This window comes from Panulirus ornatus, chromosome 48 (assembly GCF_036320965.1).
Source record: "Panulirus ornatus isolate Po-2019 chromosome 48, ASM3632096v1, whole genome shotgun sequence".
NCBI lineage: Eukaryota > Metazoa > Arthropoda > Malacostraca > Decapoda > Palinuridae > Panulirus > Panulirus ornatus.
Genome location: NC_092271.1, coordinates 6,526,592 through 6,545,621, shown reverse-complemented (window position 1 = coordinate 6,545,621; position 19,030 = coordinate 6,526,592). Strand labels below are relative to the sequence as shown.

General features: G+C 47.2%; 1 protein-coding gene across 1 annotated transcript; it reads left to right on the top strand.

Moving 5' to 3' along the window:
* Positions 1–1,350: 1,350 nt before the first annotated feature.
* LOC139764060 (uncharacterized) lies at positions 1,351–18,584 on the top strand. Its single transcript, XM_071690515.1, has 6 exons — positions 1,351–1,490; positions 5,796–5,959; positions 8,201–8,321; positions 11,515–11,600; positions 13,639–13,866; positions 16,227–18,584. The coding sequence occupies exons 2-6, from the start codon at positions 5,900–5,902 to the stop codon at positions 16,446–16,448; spliced, it is 717 nt and encodes a 238-aa protein (XP_071546616.1). The 5' UTR covers positions 1,351–1,490; positions 5,796–5,899; the 3' UTR covers positions 16,449–18,584.
* Positions 18,585–19,030: the final 446 nt, after the last annotated feature.

Below are 19,030 nucleotides of genomic sequence, written 5' to 3'. Positions count from 1 at the left end.
TGTTCCCTGATGGAACACTATGTTTCCTGAAGGAACACCATGGTCGTTGATGCAACACTATGATCGCTGATGCAACACTGTGGTCCCCGATGCAACACTTATTTCTATGATGCATCACTATGGTCCCTAAAGCAACATTATGTTCCCTGATGGAACACTATGTTCCCTGAAGGAACACCATGGTCCTTGATGCAACACTATGGTCGCTGATGCAACACTATGGTCCCCGATGCAACACTTATTTCTCTGATGCAAAACTATGGTCCCCGATGCAACACTATGGTCACTGACGCAACACTATGGTCCCTGATGGAGCATTATGGTCCCTGAAGCGCTGCCCTGGTCCCTGATGAAAAACAATGGTCCCTGATTTAACGCTATTCTCCCTGAAGCAACACCATGATCCCTGATGCAACACAATGGTCCCTGATGAAATCCTATGGTCCTTGATGCATCACTATGGTCCCTGATGTATCATTATTTTCCCTGATACAACACTATGATCCCTTATGAAACACTATGCAACACGATGGTCCCTGATGCATCAATATGGGCCATGATCATCACTATGGGCCATGATGCATGACTATGGTCCCTGATGCATCATTATGATCTCTGATGCAACGCTATGATTCCTGATGCATCACTATGGTCCCTGATGCATCACCATGGGCCATGATGCATGACTATGGTCCCTGATGCATCATTATGATCCCTGATGCAACACTATGATTCCTGATGCATCACTATGGGCCATGATGCATCACTATGGGCCATGATGCGTTACTATGGGCCATGATGCATCACTATGGGCCATGATGCATCACTATGGGCCATGATGCATCACTATGGGCCATGATGCATCACTATGGGCCATGATGCATCACTATGGGCCATAATGCATCACTATCGGCCATGATGCATCACTATGGGCCATGATGCATCACTATGGGCCATGATGCATCACTATGGGCCATGATGCATCACTATGGGCCATGATGCATGACTATGGGCCATGATGCATGACTATGGGCCATGATGCATCATTATGATCCCTGATGCATCACTATGATCCCTGATGCAACACTATGGTCCCTGATGGAACACTATGGTTCGTGATGCAAGGCCATAGTCCCTGATGGAACACTATGCTAGACCAAAGCTGGTGTGTTACCAGCAACAGTTCACCAATATTTGCCACAGTGAGGGAGAGCAGGAAGGAATGGTGGCACGTCGTTAGTAGGAAGGACCCCAGCCAGGGACACACTACCTTTCACCACCCTGGAACACCCCATCCAGGAGAACATATACGCAACTGCCTCACTGATGACTGTGTCAAACACCTTCTAGGAATCCCTGAACATCGCCGTAGGGTGGGTGAGTCAGACGGGCCGCACGTATAAGGTGGGAGCGGACGAGGCCAGAGTCAGTCGAGATCTTTGTTCTGAGGAGGACGGTAGCAGACCAGGACCCTCTACTACCCCGTCAGTGTAAGTGTGTTCATCAGTCTGGCCAAGTGATAGTGTTCCACACACACACACACACACGCGCTCATCCTCCATCTCCAGCAGAACACCTGGAGACCCAGTGACCAACACCTATAGTGGTGGTGTGACCTTTTGAAATTTGTGATACAGACGTGTACGTCACTACTGTACCTTACAGTTCTATCTATGGTTTATGCTGATTACAGTGTTTTTGTACATTTTGTATGACCAAGATAGAATGTGGTGAAGCCACGCCACGCCTACCACAGTCTCCAGCGATAGTGTGGTGACGAGAGGTGTACCCAGTGTGGTGTGCGGCCCTGTGTAGTGAGGGCTCAGGGAGAAACACACGTGCTACCACCCCATCATAGCCACCTCACGCTCCCCCATACTCTCTCTCTCTCTCTCTCTCTCTCTCTCTCTCTCTCTCTCTCTCTCTCTCTCTCTCTCTCTCTCTCTCTCTCTCTCTCTCTCTCTCTCTCTCTCTCTCTCTCTCTCTCTCTCTCTCTCTCTCTCTCTCTCCTGGCTTGGTCATGTACTCTTCTCGAGACTTGAACTTTAAACAGTTCTTACAGAAGACCGACACACTGTTACCACGCCATCAACATATATCCTGCCCTAGGGTCTGCCCTTTACACATGGCCACCATCCACCCTAGGGACTGCCCTTTACACATGGCCACCATCCACCCTAGGGACTGCCCTTTACACATGGCCACCATCCACCCTAGGGACTGCCCTTTACACATGGCCACCATCCACCCTAGGGACTGCCCTTTACACATGGCCACCATCCACCCAAGGGACTGCCCTTTACACATGGCCACCATCCATCCTAGGGACTGCCCTTTACACATGGCTACCATCCACCCTAGGGACTGCCCTTTACACATGGCTACCATCCACCCTAGGGACTGCCCTTTACACATGGCTACCATCCACCCTAGGGACTGCCCTTTACACATGGCTACCATCCATCCTAGGGACTACCCTTTACACATGGCCACCATCCACCCTAGGGACTGCCCTTTACACATGGCCACCATCCACCTTAGGGACTGCCCTTTACATAAAGCCACCATCCATCCTAGACAGAGCCACTTCAGGCATCATGAGCAGTAAAGCCAATGTGATAGGAAGACAGAGTGAGGGTGTTTCCCTTTATCTTAACTCTTGCTACAGGAGGAGACTCATAACATGTCCACTACGGCATAGGATGTCGAGTGTCGAGCACAGCCAACATATTCAGGATTGTTTCACCCAATCATAGTGTGGGCTCTGGCGTATACCTTGCCCGCTGGGTCACAGGGCCAAGGTCTTGGAAAGTTTGGCAGTGTGTTGACAGCGGGCCAGGTTCTCCTTTCACTGCCTGGTGACCCTGGAAACCTGGTACTAAGCAGCACCTGATGCAGGCTTCACCGTCAGACTCCTCAACTTTGGGTGTGGCAGGAGACGAAGGTTCTCCTGCGGTCGCTCTCATATTTGTCAGCCAGTTGGAACAGTCTTTGTCTCGTTGCTAAGCCAGTCGGAAAAGTCTGCCACATTGCCTCAACCAGTCGGAACAGTCTGTGTCACTTGCCTGAACCAGTTTCAGCAGACAGTGAGAAGTGTCTGTGTCACTTGCCTCAGCTGGTCCGAGCAGTCTTTGTCTCTTGCCTTAGCCAGTGGGAACAGTTTCTGTCGCTTGCTTCATCCACCAGAAAGTCTTTGTCACTTGCCTCAGCCAGTTTCAGCAGCTTGTATCACGTGTCTCAGCCAGTTAGAAATGTCTGTGTCACTTGCCTCATGTGGTCCGAACAGTCTTTGTCTCTTGCCTTAGCCAGTCTAAATAGATTTTGTAACTTGCCTCAGCCAGTGGGAACATTCTTTGTCTCTTGCCTTATCCAGTTCGAGCAGTCTGTGTCTCTTTCCTCAGCCAGTATAAATACCCCATTTCACTTGCCTCAAACACTAGGATCAATCTTTGTCACTTGCCTCAGCTAGTAGGAAGTCTTTATCATTTGATCAATCAATTTTGATAGATTTTGTCACTTTTCTCAGTCAGTCTGAACAGCACTTGTCACTTGTCTCAGCTATTGGGAAGAGTCTTTGTTAGTTGCCTCAAACAATCTAAGCAAAGTTTGTCACTTGCCATAGCCAGTGGAAAAGTCTTTGACACTTGCTTCAGCCAGAAAAAAAAGTCTTTGTAATTTGCTTCAGCCAGAATGCACAGTTTTTGTGACTATCCTCGGCCAGTAGGGACAGTCTTTATCATTTGCATCAACCACTGGAATAATCTTTATCACTTGCCTCAGCCACTGGAATAATACTTTTCACTTGCCTCAGACAGAGAGAAAAGTCTTTGTCACTTGCCTCAGCCAGTAGGAATAGCTTGTGTCATTTGCCTTAGTCGGTAGGAACAATCTTTGTCCCTTGCCTCAGCCTCTGGAATAATCTTCGTCACTTGCCTCAGCTAGTGGAAACAGTCTTTGTTACTTGTTTCAGCCAGTAAGAACAGTTTTTGTAACATGCCTCAGCCACTAGGGACATTCCTTGTCACTTGCCTCAATTACTGGAATAATCTTTGTCAACTGCCTCAGCCACTGGGATCATTTCTGTTACTTGCCTCGGCCAGTAGGAACAGTCTCTGTCACTTGCCTCAGCCAGTGGGAGAAGTCTTTGTCACTTGCCTCAGCCAATGGAAGAAGCCTATATCACTTGCCTCAGCCAATGGGAGAAGCCTTTGTCACTTGCCTCAGCCAATGGGAGAAGCCTTTGTCACTTGCCTCAGCCAATGGGAGAAGCCTTTGTCACTTGCCTCAGCCAGTGGGAGAAGCCTTTGTCAGTTACTTTCTGTCTGTTACCTTCCCGGCTTTTCTGGCAGCAGTTATTTCTTTACGACACTCACTCACCGTGTTATTACGCTGTTGTTACGGTCGTCACGCTGTTGTTACGGTCGTCACAACACTTTACATTGTGACGCTAAGGTCTCCGGTCTCGAGAGACTGACACCACAAAGTTACTGTCCATTTTCATCAGATATGATATACCAGCATACAACATACACTCAGACATACCCGCATACAACATACACTCAGACATACCAGCATACAACATAAAGTCTGACATACTAGCATACAACATACACTCAGACATACCCGCACACAGCATACACTCGGACATACCTACATACAACATAAACTCAGACATACCAGCATACAATAACACTCAAACATACAAACATACAACGTATACTCAGACATACCAGCATACAACATATATTTAAACATACCACCATACAACATAGACTCAAACATACCATCATACAACAAACACTCAGATATACCAGAATACAACATACATTCAGATATACCAACATACAACATACAATCAGACATACCAGCATAGAACATACACTCAGATATCATATACCAGCCAAGTATTTCTGGTAACATCTAAGGTGGTATGTGAGCCAGCTGGTTCATGGTAGCACCTAAGGTGGTGTTCGAGCCAGCTGATTCATGGTAACAATAAGGTGGTGTGAGAGCTAGCTGGTTCATGGTAACACCTAAGGTGATGTAGGATCCAGGTGGTTCATGGTAACACCTAAGGTGATGTAGGATCCAGGTGGTTCATGGTAACACCTAAGGTGATGTAGGAGCCAGGTGGTTCATGGTAACACCTAAGGTGATGTAGGAGCCAGGTGGTTCATGGTAACACCTAAGGAGATGTAGGATCCAGGTGGTTCATGGTAACACCTAAGGTGATGTAGGAGCCAGGTGGTTCATGGTAACACCTAAGGAGATGTAGGAGCCAGGTGGTTCATGGTAACACCTCAGGTGATGTAGGATCCAGGTGGTCCATGGTAACACCTCAGGTGATGTAGGAGCCAGGTGGTTCATGGTAACACCTAAGGTGATGTAGGAGCCAGGTGGTTCATGGTAACACCTCAGGTGATGATGTAGGAACCAGTTAGTTCATGACAGCGGGGAGTGTCATGGCGTCAGAATGCCGCACTTCATGAGAGTTGGATGGTGTCATGCAGTTCAGCCAGGCATGCGGCCCCATCATGCAAGGATGCATGGAGAGCACAGTAGTTGTTCTGGGCGTCTGTGCTGGAGGGCAGTTGGTGTCAGGGTTCCCAGACCATCTCGGCCCACCGACCCTCAAATGGTTTCAACTGGACGTGAATGGTTCAACTTTACCCCGGTATTGCCCTCCACTGCAGAATGGACACCACTTAATATCTTTTGAGGTCATTCTTATGTTTCTGGAGGTGTTTTCTTCATACTAAATGTTTTATTACCATAGTCCTCTTCCTTCCCCGCAGGATCGCCAGTTGGAGAGCGTGTCGAGTATCGGGGTTACGAACCAGTAGAGAACAAAGAAAGGGCAACGAGTCGACGCTGAGGGTAGCCAACCAGCATATCCAAGATGGCGTGTTCATTACGATGTGTTGTGGTCTGTGGGATACTGCTCGCAGTTCTTGACATCGTAAGTGGCTTGATTCTTCCATCTTTGTGTGTGTGTGTGTGTGTGTGTGTGTGTGTGTGTGTGTGTGTGTGTGTGTGTGTGTGTGTGGCTCAGACCTGCAGCTGTGTTGGCAACCTCTTCAAGATGTCCTCGAGTTTAGCTGTTGGCTTTGTGTGTCGCCGGAGAATAGCGGCCGCTTCACCTGGACCTGTGTGTGTTGACATGAGGCAAGGCTCATGTTGTGTAGGTGTACAGCAACATGAGGCAAGGCTCATGTTGTGTAGGTGTACAGCAACATGAGGCAAGGCTCATGTTGTGTAGGTGTACAGCAACATGAGGCAAGGCTCATGTTGTGTAGGTGTACAGCAACATGAGGCAAGGCTCATGTTGTGTAGGTGTACAGCAACATGAGGCAAGGCTTCTTGTTGTGTAGGTGTACAGCAACATGAGGCAAGGCTGTGTAGGTGTACAGCAACATGAGGCAAGGCTCATGTTGTGTAGGTGTACAGCAACATGAGGCAAGGCTCATGTTGTGTAGGTGTACAGCAACATGAGGCAAGGCTCATGTTGTGTAGGTGTACAGCAACATGAGGCAAGGCTCATGTTGTGTAGGTGTACAGCAACATGAGGCAAGGCTCATGTTGTGTAGGTGTACAGCAACATGAGGCAAGGCTCATGTTGTGTAGGTGTACAGCAACATGAGGCAAGGCTCATGTTGTGTAGGTGTACAGCAACATGAGGCAAGGCTCATGTTGTGTAGGTGTACAGCAACATGAGGCAAGGCTTCTTGTTGTGTAGGTGTACAGCAACATGAGGCAAGGCTCATGTTGTGTAGGTGTACAGCAACATGAGGCAAGGCTCATGTTGTGTAGGTGTACAGCAACATGAGGCAAGGCTCATGTTGTGTAGGTGTACAGCAACATGAGGCAAGGCTCATGTTGTGTAGGTGTACAGCAACATGAGGCAAGGCTCATGTTGTGTAGGTGTACAGCAACATGAGGCAAGGCTTCTTGTTGTGTAGGTGTACAGCAACATGAGGCAAGGCTCATGTTGTGTAGGTGTAAAGCAACATGAGGCAAGGCTCATGTTGTGTAGGTGTACAGCAACATGAGGCAAGGCTCATGTTGTGTAGGTGTACAGCAACATAAGGCAAGGCTCATGTTGTGTAGGTGTACAGCAACATGAGGCAAGGCTCATGTTGTGTAGGTGTACAGCAACATGAGGCAAGGCTCATGTTGTGTAGGTGTACAGCAACATGAGGCAAGGCTCATGTTGTGTAGGTGTACAGCAACATAAGGCAAGGCTCATGTTGTGTAGGTGTACAGCAACATGAGGCAAGGCTTCTTGTTGTGTAGGTGTACAGCAACATGAGGCAAGGCTTCTTGTTGTGTAGGTGTACAGCAACATGAGGCAAGGCTTCTTGTCAAGTGTAGGTGTACAGCAACATGAGGCAAGGCTTCTTGTCAAGTGTAGGTGTACAGCAACATGAGGCAAGGCTTCTTGTTGTGTAGGTGTACAGCAACATGAGGCAAGACTTCTTGTCAAGTGTAGTTGTACAGCAACATGAGGCAAGGCTTCTTGTCAAGTGTAGGTGTACAGCAACATGAGGCAAGGCTTCTTGTCAATATTACTGATGTCTTATAGTATTCTATATTTCTGAAGCCCTATTGTACTGTATTACTATAACCTTATAGTACCCTAATTACTGAAGTCTTATAGTACCATTCATTAGTGTAGCCCTATACTAACTTGTGTTACTGAAGCCTTGTGGTACCCTATATTACTGAAATCTTACAGTACCCTATACTGCTTAGTCACTATAATTTTCTGTAATACTATACATCTTGTGTTACTGAAGCCCTATAGTTCCTGTAATAATGTAACCCCATAGTACCTTATATCACGATAACCCTGTATTACCTTACCTCTATCGCTGTAACCCTATACTACCATGAATCGGTTGCCTCATATCCGTCTATCACTGCTACATCCTGCATCACTGTTGAGCCCTACCTTTCATCACTTCTACCCTCTCTCCTTATCACTGTCACTGCTGAGCTGTAGCCTAAAAATTCTGTAACCTTGACCTACTGTATCTATGTACCTTTAATCCATCTTCATCTATCATCTCATGTTGACTCTTCCTTCAGTCTGTAACCTTACAATCTTGTATCATCTCATCCCTAATTCCCTGAATCATTGGTAGCTACTGTAACTGTCAAATACAGTGTGACTGTAATGTATTGTATCTTGCTTCAACAGCTGCACGGGTTGGTAACGCTGGGCTTCTACGGTTACCAGTTCATCATTGAATCCTTCTACCTGTGTCCACTCGAGCTGCCTGTAGAGAAATGCCACAACAAAATCTACATCTACGAGCAGAGTGAGTACACCTCGCCATGTATCGTGAGGTTGTCAGTCTAACCTGAACTGTTGCAGTACAACATGTGTACATCTTAGATCACTCCTGGTGGAGTGGTGCAGTACAACATGTGTACATCTTAGATCACTCCTGGTGGTGTGGTGCAGTACAACATGTGTACATCTTAGATCACTCCTGGTGGAGTGGTGCAGTACAACATGTGTACATCTTAGATCACTCCTGGTGGTGTGGTGCAGTACAACATGTGTACATCTTAGATCACTCCTGGTGGAGTGGAGCAGTACAACATGTGTACATCTTAGATCACTCCTGGTGGTGTGGTGCAGTACAACATGTGTACATCTTAGATCACTCCTGGTGGTGTGGTGCAGTACAACATGTGTACATCTTAGATCACTCCTGGTGGAGTGGTGCAGTACAACATGTGTACATCTTAGATCACTCCTGGTGGTGTGGTGCAGTACAACATGTGTACATCTTAGATCACTCCTGGTGGTGTGGTGCAGTACAACATGTGTACATCTTAGATCACTCCTGGTGGTGTGGTGCAGTACAACATGTGTACATCTTAGATCACTCCTGGTGGTGTGGTGCAGTACAACATGTGTACATCTTAGATCACTCCTGGTGGAGTGGTGCAGTACAACATGTGTACATCTTAGATCACTCCTGGTGGTGTGGTGCAGTACAACATGTGTACATCTTAGATCACTCCTGGTGGAGTGGTGCAGTACAACATGTGTACATCTTAGATCACTCCTGGTGGAGGAGGCTAAAGCTGGTCATTCTGCCCAGGACGGTGTCTGACTTTCCTTAATTACAAGTTAAGTGTGCTACTGTGTGTTGTTGTTGTTGTGTGTTGTGTGTTGTTGTTGTGTGTTGATGTTGCTGTTGTGTGTTGCTGTTGTTGTTGTGTTGCAGAATGTTGAGTGTGGTACCGCGGCTCAGTGCATGACTCACCGGAAACACTGCTCGTGATTCAGACCAAAATGTTTCCGTAAGAGTGACGTAATGTACAGCACGGGAAATATCACTCCTTGTGGCTGTTAAACATGAGATACGTCATGCTGATCATACTGATCATACTGGTACTGCTGATCATACTGGTACTGCTGATCATACTGGTACTGCTGATCATACTGATCATACTGATCATACTGGTACTGCTGATCATACTGGTAGTGCTGATCATACTGATCATACTGGTACTGCTGATCATACTGGTCATACTGATCGTACTGATCATACTGATCATACTGGTACTGCTGATCATACTGGTACTGCTGATCATACTGATCGTACTGGTCCTGCTGATCATACTGATCATACTGATCATACTGGTCCTGCTGATCATACTGATCATACTGATCATACTGATCGTACTGGTCCTGCTGATCATACTGATCGTACTGGTCCTGCTGATCATACTGATCATACTGGTCCTGCTGATCATACTGATCATACTGGTTTTGCTGATCATACTGATCGTACTGATCATACTGGTCCTGCTCATCATACTGATCGTACTGGTTTTGCTGATCATACTGATCATACTGATCGTACTGGTCCTACTGATGATACTGATCATACTGATCATACTGGTCCTGCTCATCATACTGATCGTACTGGTCCTACTGATCATACTGATCATACTGATCATACTGGTCCTGCTGATCATACTGGTCCTGCTGATCATTCTGATCATTATGATCGTAGAAGACGAGAGATATATTCATTCTCCGGAAGGACTACAGTTAGGCATCTGATCTGCTTCAAGACTCTATATATACATTGTGTCATTTCATTAACGAAAATCATCAAACTATGTTTTTCTTTGACATCTTTATTATACGGCAGACCAGACATGACTCCTCCTAACGTCATGGCAGACCAGACATGACTCCTCCTAACGTCATGGCAGACCAGACATGACTCCTCCTAACGTCATGGTGGACCAGACATGACTCCTCCTAACGTCATGGTAGACCAGACATGACTCCTCCTAACGTCATGATAGACCAGACATGACTCCTCCTAACGTCATGGCAGACCAGACATGACTCCTCCTAACGTCATGGCAGACCAGACATGACTCCTCCTAACGTCATGGTAGACCAGACATGACTCCTCCTAACGTCATGGCAGACCAGACATGACTCCTCCTAACGTCATGATAGACCAGACATGACTCCTCCTAACGTCATGGTAGACCAGACATGACTCCTCCTAACGTCATGGTAGACCAGACATGACTCCTCCTAACGTCATGGTGGACCAGACATGACTCCTCCTAACGTCATGGTAGACCAGACATGACTCCTCCTAACGTCATGGTAGACCAGACATGACTCCTCCTAACGTGATGGTAGACCAGACATGACTCCTCCTAACGTCATGGTGGACCAGACATGACTCCTCCTAACGTCATGGTAGACCAGACATGACTCCTCCTAACGTCATGGTAGACCAGACATGACTCCTCCTAACGTGATGGTAGACCAGACATGACTCCTCCTAACGTCATGGTGGACCAGACATGACTCCTTACCTTACACCGTCAGACCAGGTAACAGGCTCAAGATTCATCTTAGATCGTCAGTCTAAAATTTCTTTGTTATCTTTACATGTCTTCAGACACTTTTCACGTATTTGGGACAGTCTTGAGACTGTCTTGGGACAGCCTTGAGACAGTTTTGGTACAGCCTTAGGACAGTCTTGAGACAGTATTGAGACAGTCTCTCAGAAAAACAATTTTGAGTCTGTCTCCCTCCACCCTGAGACTGAGACTCCCGGAGTCCTCACCAAGGTCAGTCAGTCACTTACAGACACGAGCACACAAAATGCCACCTCTCCTCTGTACCATGAGTGTCCTTCATCCCTCCTGTAGGCGTGGTTCATCCCTCCTGCAGGCGTGGTTCATCCCTCCTGCAGGCGTGGTTCATCCCTCCTGCAGGTGTGATCAATCCCTCCTGCAGGTGTGATCATTCTCTCCTGCAGGCGTGGTTCATCCCTCCTGCAGGTGTGATCAATCCCTCCTGCAGATGTGATCAATCCCTCCTGCAGATGTGATCAATCCCTCCTGCAGGCGTGGTTCATCCCTCCTGTTTGTGTGTATGTTTGTGTGTATGTGTGTGTGTGTGTGTGTGTGTGTGTTCCTACAAGGTCCACGGTCCTCATTACATATTCTCCCCAGTGTTCGAGATGCGCGTCTACATCGGCATCGGTGAGGGCATCGCCTGCGTCTTATTCTCCATCTTCTACATCATCGCGTTAGTCAAGGTGAGGAACAGTTCCCGGGGATAGAAGGAGAGTTCCCGGGGATAGAAGGAGAGTTCCCGGGGATAGAAGGAGAGTTCCCGGGGATAGAAGGAGAGTTCCCGGGGATAGAGGGAGAGTTCCCGGGGATAGAGGGAGAGTTCCCGGGGATAGAAGGAGAGTTCCCGGGGATAGAAGGAGAGTTCCCGGGGACAGAAGGAGAGTTCCCGGGGATAGAGGGAGAGTTCCCGGGGATAGAAGGAGAGTTCCCGGGGATAGAAGGAGAGTTTCCGGGAATGTAAGGATAGTTCCTGGGGACACAAGCATAGATCCTTGCGGTGGTGTGTCGGGTGTGTGTCGTGGGTTGGGACATGCTGGCTGCCCTTCCCCCACGCCGCCGAGCATCCTGTGATGTGGTGTGGCTGTCAGCCTCCTACAGGCCTCACCCTTGAGGTCAACACGACACATAGCTCCTGGTGCAGACTGGACGTGTCACCCTGTACGTGTCAACTGTACACGTGGCAGCCTGTACGTGTCAACTGTACATGTGGCAGCCTGTACGTGTCAACTGTACATGTGGCAGCCTGTACGTGTCAACTGTACATGTGGCAGCCTGTACGTGTCAACTGTAAATGTGGCAGCCTGTACGTGTCAACTGTACATGTGGCAGCCTGTACGTGTCAGCTGTACATGTGGCAGCCTGTACGTGTCAACTGTACATGTGGCAGCCTGTACGTGTCAGCTGTACATGTGGCAGCCTGTACGTGTCAACTGTTCATGTGGCAGCCTGTACGTGTCAACTGTATATGTGGCAGCCTGTACGTGTCAACTGTACATGTGGCAGCCTGTACGTGTCAACTGTACATGTGGCAGCCTGTACGTGTCAACTGTATATGTGGCAGCCTGTACGTGTCAACTGTACATGTGGCAGCCTGTACGTGTCAGCTGTACATGTGGCAGCCTGTACGTGTCAACTGTACATGTGGCAGCCTGTACGTGTCAACTGTACATGTGGCAGCCTGTACGTGTCAACTGTTCATGTGGCAGCCTGTACGTGTCAACTGTACATGTGGCAGCCTGTACGTGTCAACTGTACATGTGGCAATGCTTCAGTATGAGACCCTGAGAGGGAAGCAGGCACCCCGCCCGCCACATCCCCTTGATAACCTCCGGCAACATGAGAGGCGAGCATCATGTGTGGGGAATACTGACTGGCGGGTCACACCTTCATGGCGACGACAGGAAGCATAGGCTGCTGGGCGGGTGAGGGAGGGGGTCATACCACGCGCCAGGAAGCATAGGCTGCTGGGCGGGTGAGGGAGGGAGTCATACCACGCGCCAGGAAGCATAGGCTGCTGGGCGGGTGAGGGAGGGGGTCATACCACGCGCCAGAGGCCCTCACCACAGAGAGTGGTCGGTGCCACCGTTGTGGTGTGGCTGGCGACAGCTCTGTGCCCAGCACAGTCTCCATCACTAACTATCCTGTTGTAGAATATCATCGGCACAGTTTATATGCATCACTAACTCTCCGTCTGTAGTTATTCTCCCCAGCACAGTCTCCATCACTAACTATCCTGTTGTAGAATATCCTCAGCGTAGTTTATATGCATCACTAACTCTCCGTCTGTAGTTATTCTCCCCAGCACAGTCTCCATCACTAGTTCTCACGCAGTAGTAACTCTCCTCCAGTATAGTTAGTTTCCATCATCAACCCTGCTGCTGTAGTAACTTCCTTCCAACATAGTTTTGCTGAAATATATTATGGGTCGAGTGACCTAATAACTCTTCATGTCTCCTCCCGTCTGACCCTGGCATTACCTAATGTCTCCTCCCGTCTGACCCTGTCATTACCTAATGTCCCCTCCCGTCTGACCCTGGCATTACCTAATGTCCCCTCCCGTCTGACCCTGGCATTACCTAATGTCCCCTCCCGTCTGACCCTGGCATTACCTAATGTCCCCTCCCGTCTGACCCTGGCATTACCTAATGTCCCCTCCCGTCTGACCCTGTCATTACCTAATGTCCCCTCCCACAGTAACTAATGTCCCGTCTTCATCCTCAGCACAAGCCATCCCTCACCTGGGTATGGCTGATGAAGTCGTTTGCAGTGATCGCCATCAACGTGTACTACCTTGCCGCCTGGCTCATCCGTCAGGGTCGTTACGACCACATTGAGTGGGAGAAACAAGACTACGAGGACGACTTTGTCTGGGCTGGTGAGGGCCTGACGCTGGCACAGATTATCATCATGATCCTCTTCTGTCTCATCGGTGGAATCTTTACTTACAAGGTAAGGGCTACTACTTACTGTACTGTGGAGGGAGGGCTACTACTTACTGTGTTGTAGGGTGAGGGCTACTACTTACTGTGTTGTAGGGTGAGGGCTACTACTTACTGTACTGTGGAGGGAGGGCTACTACTTACTGTACTGTAGGGTGAGGGCTACTACTTACTGTGTTGTAGGGTGAGGGCTACTACTTACTGTACTGTGGAGGGAGGGCTACTACTTACTGTGTTGTAGGGTGAGGGCTACTACTTACTGTGTTGTAGGGTGAGGGCTACTACTTACTGTACTGTAGGGTAAGGGCTACTACTTACTGTACTATGGAGGGAGGGCTACTACTTACTGTGTTGTAGGGTGAGGGCTACTACTTACTGTGTTGTAGGGTGAAGGCTACTACTTACTGTGTTGTAGGGTGAGGGCTACTACTTACTGTGTTGTAGGGTGAGGGCTACTACTTACTGTGTTGTAGGGTAAGGGCTACTACTTACTGTGTTGTAGGGTGAGGGCTACTACTTACTGTGTTGTAGGGTGAGGGCTACTACTTACTGTGTTGTAGGGTGAGGGCTACTACTTACTGTACTGTGGAGGGAGGGCTACTACTTACTGTGTTGTAGGGTGAGGGCTACTACTTACTGTGTTGTAGGGTGAGGGCTACTACTTACTGTGTTGTAGGGTGAGGGCTACTACTTACTGTACTGTAGGGTAAGGGCTACTACTTACTGTGTTGTAGGGTGAGGGCTACTACTTACTGTACTGTAGGGTAAGGGCTACTACTTACTGTGTTGTAGGGTGAGGGCTACTACTTACTGTACTGTAGGGTAAGGGCTACTACTTACTGTGTTGTAGGGTGAGGGCTACTACTTACTGTGTTGTAGGGTGAGGGCTACTACTTACTGTGTTGTAGGGTAAGGGCTACTACTTACTGTGTTGTAGGGTGAGGGCTACTACTTACTGTGTTGTAGGGTAAGGGCTACTACTTACTGTGTTGTAGGGTAAGGGCTACTACTTACTGTACTGTAGGGTAAGTTCTACTACTTACTGTACTGTAGGGTAAGGGCTACTACTTACTGTACTGTAGGGTAAGGGCTACTACTTACTGTACTGTAGGGTAAGGGCTGTTAGTTACTATACAGCTAAGTAAGGGCTGTTAGTTATTTTACCATAGGGTAAGAGCTGCTAAATACTCTACTGCAGGGTAAGGGCTGCCACTTACTGCCCACTAGGGTAAAGGCTGCTAGTTACTGTACCGCTAAGTGAGGGCTGCTAGTTGCTTTACCAGAGGATAAGGGCTGTTACTTACTATACAGCTAAGTGAGGGCTGTTAGTTATTTTACCATAGGGTAAGAGCTGCTAGTTACTTTACCACAGGATAAGGGCTGCTAGTTACTTTACCACAGGATAAGGGCTGCTAGTTACTTTACCACAGGATAAGGGCTGCTAGTTACTTTACCACAGGATAAGGGTTGCTAGTTACTTTACCACAGGATAAAGGTTGCTAGTTACTTTACCACAGGATAAGGGCTGCTATTTACTTTACCATAGGATAAGGGTTGCTAGTTACTTTACCACAGGATAAAGGTTGCTAGTTACTTTACCACAGGATAAGGGCTGCTAGTTACAGTACATCTGCTTTTGTATACATCATTTCATATTTGATGCCAAGTGAGTCTTCGTAAGGGTTTTGCGTTGTCTGATATCAGCGTTGAGTGATGGCTTTGTTAACATGTATTACTTCTGATGAACAATTCTGTGTATATTTGTGTGAGCTTGAGATTTATATGTACAAGGTTGTATGATGATAATGTGTATGGACAAGGTTGTATGATGATAATGTGTATGGACAAGGTTGTATAATGATCATGTGTATGGACAAGGTTGTATGATGATAATGTGTATGGACAAGGTTGTATGATGATCATGTGTATGGACAAGGTTGTATGATGATAATGTGTATGGACAAGGTTGTATGATGGTAATGTGTATGGACAAGTTTGTATGATGATAATGTGTATGGACAAGGTTGTATGATGATAATGTGTATGGACAAGGTTGTATGATGATAATGTGTATGAACAAGGTTGTATGATGGTAATGTGTATGGACAAGGTTGTATGATGGTAATGTGTATGGACAAGGTTGTATGATGATTTGTATGAGAGAGCTATAGAGCTAGATAGGGGTATAGAGCTAGAGAGAGAGAGAGAGAGAGAGAGAGAGAGAGAGAGAGAGAGAGAGAGAGAGAGAGAGAGAGAGAGAGAGAGAGAGAGAGAGAGAGAGAGAGTATGGAAGTATGTCGTTGGTGATTCCCTGGCTGGCCCCTGTGTCTGCCGCACGCAGCCTCTGACAACATGGTTATCCTCCACCAGGTTTGTGAGGAGAGGACCGCCAGTCGTCGCAACCTGCGCCACCGTCGCAAGTGGAGCTCCCACGACGCTACGGCGCCGCCCCTGAACTACGACGAGGAGGAGGCCCAGTACCTGAACGAAGCCCTGACCAACAGCGACAAAACCTTACCAGTGCGCGCATCCAAGCAGAGCCTATCAGAGATCAGTCGGACAGACACCTTCAAACACTCTACAGGAGTGTAGAGCACTTGGCCCAGCCACAGGTCGTACGCCCGCTCATCACAAGTATTGATCTTCCACTGTAAGTCATGGCACCACTGACGATGATGACCCTTCCTAGTCTTTGTATTGACATAAAGAATGGAACGAAGGGACAGTCGGCCTTGCCTTCGCAACCTCTTCCTCGTGAAACACAGCCTGTGTTTACAAGGCATATTACAAGCCTTTCTCAAACATCACATCATCTTGGAAGAATGCATATTTTATATATATATATATATATATATATATATATATATATATATATATATATATATATATATATATATATATATATATAATGTGTGTGTGTGTGTGTGTGTGTGTGTGTGTGTGTGTGTGTGTGTATGCACGAGCTACAAGCAAGCCACTGCCGTACATTAAGGTAAACAGCTCACAAGGAAGTTATATTTTGCACAAGTCATGAAGTGTTGCACGTCATCTGGAGGGCATGTTGTACGAAGGTTCTTGGTTATCGCCTGCCTAATTTATGCTAGAGTTCTCTAGAGTCAAATATGTGAAAGGAAACTTGCAGAAAGTGAAATTTTTAGCAAGTTGAGGAAATGTGTGTTTATATCCGCTGTGCGGATGACTCTAAGACAATGGTTACATTACTTTACTCTATTTCATTATATAGTCAAGTGTAATGTAAAGAGATACGTGTCTTGTGTCTTGTCATGATCATCATGAAACATGAGTTTATCTGCACCATATACATGTAACCCACCATCATGGGTCACCAACCTGTACGTTCGTAAACTTGTAATCATATATGAAGGTGAAGCAGAGCTACATCAGAGCCAGCCACACCTGACACTCCCTTCTCCACAGGAAAACAATTATTGTGCCAAAGACTTGTAACCTGAGTGTTGTGTGGATCTGATGGGTGCCTGGGTCAACACCACCCCTGTAACCTGAGTGTTGTGTGGATCTGATGGGTGCCTGGGTCACCACCAACCCTGTAACCTGAGTGTTGTGTGGGTCTGATGGGTGCCTGGGTCAGCCGTAGCTGTGATGTCTTATGTTAATGTCAGAGTCAGAATTATTATTGCAGTGTTAACGGCTGTGTACACCAAACTGATGTGTCAGGTGTCAGAACCTGGCTAGTGTTAACGGCTAACTGTGTACACCAAACTGATGTGTCAGGTGTCAGAACCTGGCTAGTGTTAACGGCTAACTGTGTACACCAAACTGATGTGTCAGGTGTCAGAACCTGGCTAGTGTTAACGGCTAACTGTGTACACCAAACTGATGTGTCAGGTGTCAGAACCTGGCTAGTTTTAACGGCTAACTGTGTACACCAAACTGATGTGTCAGGTGTCAGAACCTGGCTAGTGTTAACGGCTAACTGTGTACACCAAACTGATGTGTCAGGTGTCAGAACCAGGCCAGTGTCAAGGTCTGAACGCCAGTGTCACCTGGCATATAGCGCGTCTTTAGTTGCGGGAGTGTGATGGAGGAGAATGTAGTGTATAGCTTCAGGACCTCACACTGACCAGGTGATCCTGTTTAAGCTGTTGCAGAAGGCAGTGTTGTGGCTCAGGTGTGGCCAGTGTGACACATATATCTTCATAAACCGATTCAAAAACTCATCTTCATTTCGATTCAAACAGTATTATTTTCCTTTTTTTAGTGTTTAGACACAAGTTTAGTATTAAGTACGATTGTACACATACGAAAAGAATCATAATGAGACACTAGTGTAAGAGTTGTATATAAACATTTTATAGGTCTCCTTTTTATATGAACGTTTGTAGCCTGAGGACATGTGAGCCTCATTCACGCCAGCACACACCTCGTCTCCTCCTGAGAAATGTAAGATTCACTCATCCCCAGATCGCCCCCTCCCCTCCCACCTTGAGGAGACAGATGACCTACTCATCCCCAGTACACGTCATCCCCTTCCACTTGAGGACACGTGAGCTTCGTTCACCCCCAACACACACCTCGTCTCCTCCTGAGGAGACATTAGCTTCACTCATCCCCAGTACACTCACCATCCTCCTCCTGAGGACACATACTCATCCCCGATACCCCTGCCACACCCTCATCACCTTCACTATTGCATGTATATACTCTCCATCATCCCTATAAACCTTGAATAAAATTGTATGATCATGATTGTTGGTTTTATTCCATACACAAGACTGACAGTGTTTACATATAGAGAGTAAACAAGAATATGTCAGGTAACCACAGGAAGAATTCTCTTGACCTACGAAACGTGGGTCAGGAATAGAACTTGGGTGTGATAATCTCTGGTGACGGAGAATCAGGCAAGCATTGCAGAGAAGAAGTGAAGAGAACGAACAAAACTCCTGGCTCATCGGGAGGCTCTGCGAATCTATCTCGAGAAAATAGTCTCACATTGCCAAAGTTATTGATGCGTCATTATCTTGATAATTGATGCGTCATTATCTTCATTATTGATGCGTCATTATCTTGATAATTGATGCGTCATTATCTTCATTATTGATGCGTCATTATCTTGATAATTGATGCGTCATTATCTTCATTATTGATGCGTCATTATCTTGATTATTGATGCGTCATTATCTTGATTATTG

Excerpts from the sequence above, each read along its gene's own strand:
- LOC139764060 (XM_071690515.1), top strand. The coding sequence starts at position 5,900 with ATGGCGTGTTCATTACGATGTGTTGTGGTCTGTGGGATACTGCTCGCA. Across the intron at positions 5,960-8,200 it reads TGCTCGCAGTTCTTGACATC|CTGCACGGGTTGGTAACGCT; the intron begins GTAAGTGGCTTG and ends TTGCTTCAACAG. Across the intron at positions 8,322-11,514 it reads AATCTACATCTACGAGCAGA|TGTTCGAGATGCGCGTCTAC; the intron begins GTGAGTACACCT and ends TATTCTCCCCAG.